Genomic DNA, 5,697 nt, shown 5'->3' with positions numbered 1-5,697 from the left:
ATGAAGGTGCATTTGAAGGTCTACCTTGAGATGACTCAGGAATTCATACAGGAACTCTAGCAATTTTAACGTCTGCACTGGTTTGTAACTACACATGATCCTTACAAAATTACCATGGAATAATATGTCTTAATACTATAGCTTCTTGTGCTCATAGAGTTGACGAGTGCTTGCTACTATGCACTTGTCTTTGTTTTTTGGAACATACAGATGTTACTTGAGCCATCTAGATATGAACAAATGGAGTCTTCTCTTCTTGCCTATTTTCGTTGTGCTGTGCTGTGCTGTCCTGTCCTATAATAAGGTTTTTGCTTCCTAGCTGCCTATCAGGCTATCACTAGCAGTGATGTAAACTGCTCTATTGGTTTTCAACGATTGGTATCTTAATTATTTATTGTAGCTATGCGAGAGAGTTATTTTGAACTTGATTGCTGCTACATATGCCATATTTGTTTATGTAGTTCTAAAGTTTTGGTTCCTGTGAGGTTGCAATTGAGCTTCTTAGCATTTTTTTTGTTGCTTTCCTTGCATTCTTTCAAGTAGTCCAGTGTTTCATCTCATTTTGTTTTTAGTTTCTCATCGATCGACATTTTTCGTGTCAAGAAAGGAAACATCAAACATGTCATCTATGTATTGATAAATATTTGCCTATCTGTTTGGGAGAATGTATTGAAATGCTTTCTTTTGGGTTAATCCTTTTAGTTTGGAAAATGAACATGGAGCACGATCTATGTAATTTGCGAAAATCTGGAGGATCGACGTCTTTTTTTTGGAATGATTGTCATTTAAACGAGGTCTATCTAGATGATATGTTGAAACCATATCAATATATGAACAAAATAATGTTTATTCGACATCAGTTCATTATATTTGAGTCGGTGTATTTATAATAATATTATAATATTGGTGTTATGGTGATAATTTCACACGCTGTTTTTTCCTATCATAGCGATGTTTGTTGTTCCGTATATATATTTTATACTATTTTTTTTTTTACTTTCGTAGAAACACACGTGCACGTATCTAGTTATAATTGAAGTGTACCGAGGCACTAAGGACCCTATCGAGGCACCATAAGTGCGAAAAAATACCTCGGACCTTTAGAGCGCCCTAGGACCCAAAGGGCCCGAGTCTTATAGGGGTCTATCGAATTATATGGAGGCTCAAACCCAACAGCTAGGCCCTATAATAGTTTCCTGTGTATCGGGATCCTTGAATGTGTCTTAGCATCAAACTGAGGTACACGACCTTCTCCGAGCACGGATAGTTGTACACACACATACACATTGAATTATTGTGTGTAGTTACGATGATGTGCACAAGAGAAGAGAGGTATTAGGGGAGTATTTGTGAACCTGAAAACAAAGACGATGGTCGGATGCATACTCAACGCCCCCCCTAGGTTATTGGCGCTGCGGCGAGTTGGTAGTTAGTACGACGATCCGAGTTATCATCAGGAAGGACATTAAAAACAGTCGTTGGCTTACACCCCCGGTTGACTGGACTCTCTTCCAGCAATGCTTGCCCAGGGACTTCGTGCTGTTCCTGCTAATTACATGAGCGACGTGTAGCGTTTTCAGGAGGAATCCTGTTCCTGCGCTTGGTACTACTATACCCCGCAAGCTTTCTTCTTGTTTTGTATTGTTTTATTTAGCAAGTAGTACCAGGCCTTCCTACTGAAGCTAGCGTTTGAACGAGTAGTAGTAGGGATGACCACCACATGCCCAGATACTGGGCCGGAGATCAGGAGAGGGGCACGGCGGGGCGGAGTGCGTGTATTGCAGTAGATCAGTCGAGTGAAGTAGCGTGCACTCCTGTTGGTCTGTCCATTCTCGTTCATATCTGGTCGTCGCGTGGATGATGAGCCAAGCGGAGCACCCGGGGCTGCCTGGCTCTGGCTGGAACAAACAAAAAAAAGGCAGGGCGCCAGGGCCTGATTGATTGACGCTGCCGGTTGAAAGAACCCAAACTAAAAACGCCTGGCTGGGCTGGGGGTGGACGGACGCTTCGTGCTGCAGACGGGACGGGATACGGTTTTGGGATCTGCAGCTGGTCAACATTCGATCAATCAGGCCAAGCCTAGGCAGCAAGCTCCAAAACGCTCATTTCATGGCCTGGAATGGATGCTGAAGCTGAACAATGTGCATGCGGCGGAAGGCAGCCGAATTCGGTTACCTTTGCCGTTCATTTCATGGCCTGGATGCTGGCCGGTTCTCGGGAGCTCCTCCCGATCCGCACCGAAACGCTCGCCGATCGGAGGACCTTCGTTACGGGCAACATGCCATGCCAACATGTGGTCGGAGGAGTGGCAAGTGCAAGGCGCTCACACGGCACTGCCTGCTCCCAGCTCCCGCACAAGTCTGACGAATGGTTCGTTGCGGCATCTACCTGTCAGCTTGTCAAAAATTCAGCATCCCACATTGCTTTTGCTTGCGGAAAGCCTATCGTACGCGGCATTTCGTTTGGAACCTAGACGAGCAATCAGAGAACAGAGAAGAGCATCCGCAAAGCGAAACCTGCCTGTCTGTCCTTACGTACGCGTGTATATATATATCACCGTGTCAGTGAGGTCAGGGAGACAGAACAAAGAAGCTAGCTACAACAGGGCAGCCAGCCAACGACAGACAGAGAGCTGCGGAGGAGCAGGAGCTGCGATGGACGCCCAGGTGACGAATCCTTCTGCCGCCACGGACCATGCAGCGCCGACCACCAGCGTTAGCGCGCCCGCGCACTACGCCTACGCCAACGACAATGCGTGCCCCGGCGGGCCGAAGGTCTGGGTCCTCGTGCTCCTCTTCGCGCTGCTCCTGCTGCCCTTCCTGCCCTCCGCGATGCGGCGCGGCGGCGGCATGCACTGGGCAGGAGGAGAAGGAGGGTACCGCCGCGGCGGGATCACCTTCAAGAGCGGCTGGGACGTCGTCAACCTCTGCCTCGTGCTCTTCGCCATCCTCTGCGGTCTCCTTGGCCGCAGAGGCGGCGGCGGCAGCGGCGACGGGGAGTCCTCTTCCGCCGCGACTTCCACGCCGGCCAAGGACGGTCATCGAGAGGTGGCCTCGGCGCCCGCCACGGCGGCGGCGACTACGACCTCGGCGGATTTGGAGGAGGAGGAGGAGGAGGGCTACGACTCCATGTCCGCCATCTACGCCACCCTGCCCCGCACCAACCACCACGCCCACGCCTCGGGGGGGATCCGCCGGATGAAGAGCAGCAGCTCGCTGCGCCTCGGCAGCGACGGCGTCTGGGCCCCCGAGGCCACCTGCCGCTTCTACGACGACGCCGAGCTGTACCGGGCCCGTCGCCCGGAGCGGACCTGGGACGTCGACCTTCACGGGAGGACGGCGACGACGGAGGTCAAGACCATCCCCGTCGACACCTTCGTCGAGCGCGGCCGGGCCTCGCAGCCTCGGGAGCCGCGGAGGCGGAGGAGGAGCGTCCAGAGGCTCGACGAGGTGGACGAGGAGAGGCCGCCGCGGGGGGAGGCGCTGGCGCCGGCGAGGCTCAGGAGGTGGAACTCAGAGGTGGTTGATGTGATGCCGGAACACGGGGCGCCGCCGGCGACGAGCAGGATGTGGGACTCGAAGGTGGTGGACGTCATGCCGGAGCAGGATGCAGCGAGGCTCAGGAGGTGGAATTCAGAATCGTTGGATATGGTATTGGAGCAGGAGGCGCAGGTGGCTCCGGCGAGGAACAGGAGGTGGACCTCGGAGGCGGTGGACGTGATAACGGAGCGGCAGGCAGCGGTGGCGCCTGCAAGGATCATCAGGTGGAACTCAGTGGATGTAATACCGGAGCAGGAAGCGCCGGTGGCTCCGTCGAGGAGCAGGAGGTGGAGCTCGGTGGCGGTGGACATGGTCCCCGAGCATAAAGTGCCGGTGGTGATGGTGCCTGCTGCTCCACCACCTCCATCTCCGCCTCCACCGCCGGCGCTTCCTCGACGACGACGGCACAGCGTCGAGAAACTGCCGAGACCACAGGAACTGGAGCAAGAGATAGTAGTAGTGGAAGAGGTGAGGAATCTATTGCCGCCGCCATCGCCGTCCATGTTCGCGCCTGGAACGCCACCCCCTCCGCCTCCTCTTCCGCTTCCGCCTCGTTCGACGGTGTCGCGCAGCAAGAAGAAGCGCAGCGGCAGCGTGGGTGGCGCCAAAGATCTAGCATCCGCCATCGCTACGTTCTACCAGAAGAAGCGCAAGAGCATTACCATGAAGGCCAAGAGGAGGCCCCATCAGCACCACCATTCCGATGGCCACTACTCGTCGCCGTCGTCAGATGCGTCAGCGAGCCCGGACTCCACTGTTCGCACCACCAACGCCCCGCCTCCGCCTCCGCCACCTCCCCGGCCACCGCCGTCCTCAATCTTCTCCAACCTCTTCAAGAACAAGAAGGGCGGCAATAAGAGCCGCCGCATCCACTCCGTCGCGCCACCGCAGCCGCCACCCCCGCCTCCACCCACTCGCCGAACTAAGAAACCACCACCGCCTGCGTCTCGTCTTGCGCCTCCAGCACCAGCAGTCAGGACACGGCAGCCGCGCGCCCCCGTGCACGCGCCCACACATCAGCCGCCATTGTACTACACATACTACCCGCTCCCGCCGCTACCTCCGCCTCCGCCGCCTCCGCTGGTGTCAGAGGGCGAGGATGACTCACCTTCAATCACAGCGTCGCCGGCGCCTGCGTACTGCGCGAGCCCCGACGTGAACACGAAAGCGGACAGGTTCATCGAGAGCTTCCGCGAGGGGCTGAAGCTGGAGAAGCTCAACTCGTACCGGGAGAAGTGGCAGAGGCAGATCCAAGAGAACGCCGCCGCCGTCGATATCGAGGAGGAGGGGGAGTTCATGGTGATCGGGTCGCTCTTTGGCGACGACGACATCTCGTTGCCGCAGACGCCGGCGACCGCTGTTGCCGTCGGCTTCTAAAGTATAACTAACATCGAAGCAAAAAAAAAAAAAAAGAGTTGGATTTTTTTTGTGTGGAAAAATGGCCTGGAGAAAATGGATAGAAAGACCAGAAGATACAACAAAAGAGTATTTCTTGTAGCTGGTAATCCTGGTTAGTCAGTACTACTTGTGAATGATTCCCTTTTTCAGTAATTTTGGATTTGGGTAGCTACGAATTGAGAGTGAAGTTTGTGCATGAAAGCTTGGGGGGCCTTTTGTGCTTATTTTAAAATGGCAAAAAAAAAGCTCTCTTCGGGTGTTGTGTGTTGTGTTGCATCAGGTGAGCTGACGTGAATTTCATATCTATGCACTTTGGAGCTTTTGGAGTTGTAAAATATATACCATGACGAGGACAGTAACACATGTTTGCGTTTTATTTTCTATTTGTACTCCTTTTTGTTCTTCTATACATAGGACGTTTTATTTGGAACGCAGAAATTTCACAGAAATTTTATAGGAATTAGTTTAAAAATATAGGAAAAACGTAGGATTTGGAAAATAATCCTATAATCCAAAACAGCTCATACCTTTTTTTAAACGATTATGTGTCTATATAATACATCCCTGTGCAGCGTACACGTACGTGTACTTGTACGTACGGTGTCGTGGATAACGTGCAGTCGTTGCGTTTGCACGAGAGAATCGGTCGGTGTAGCAACAAGATGCCAAGCAAGCGGATGATGGTTCCAGCACGTGTGTGATGTTGCGGTATTGGATGGATGATTTGCATTGCTTCCAATGAATGTGACTGGCCGGCTAT

At 52.9% G+C, this 5,697-nt stretch overlaps 1 protein-coding gene across 1 annotated transcript; it reads left to right on the top strand.

Annotated features, from left to right (window-relative positions):
• The first annotated feature begins 2,460 nt into the window (after nucleotides 1-2,460).
• Nucleotides 2,461-5,311, top strand: LOC111589982 (serine/arginine repetitive matrix protein 1). Its single transcript, XM_023300920.2, has one exon. The coding sequence runs from the start codon at nucleotides 2,655-2,657 to the stop codon at nucleotides 4,914-4,916; it is 2,262 nt and encodes a 753-aa protein (XP_023156688.1). The 5' UTR covers nucleotides 2,461-2,654; the 3' UTR covers nucleotides 4,917-5,311.
• The last annotated feature ends 386 nt before the right edge of the window (nucleotides 5,312-5,697 follow it).

This window comes from Zea mays, chromosome 8 (genome assembly GCF_902167145.1).
Source record: "Zea mays cultivar B73 chromosome 8, Zm-B73-REFERENCE-NAM-5.0, whole genome shotgun sequence".
In the NCBI taxonomy this organism is placed as follows: domain Eukaryota; kingdom Viridiplantae; phylum Streptophyta; class Magnoliopsida; order Poales; family Poaceae; genus Zea; species Zea mays.
Note: the sequence above shows the minus strand (reverse complement) of the source record. Positions and strands in the feature narration are given on the sequence as shown.

What these genes read in the sequence shown, in the direction of transcription:
- LOC111589982 (XM_023300920.2), top strand. Translation starts at nt 2,655, where the DNA reads ATGGACGCCCAGGTGACGAATCCTTCTGCCGCCACGGACCATGCAGCG.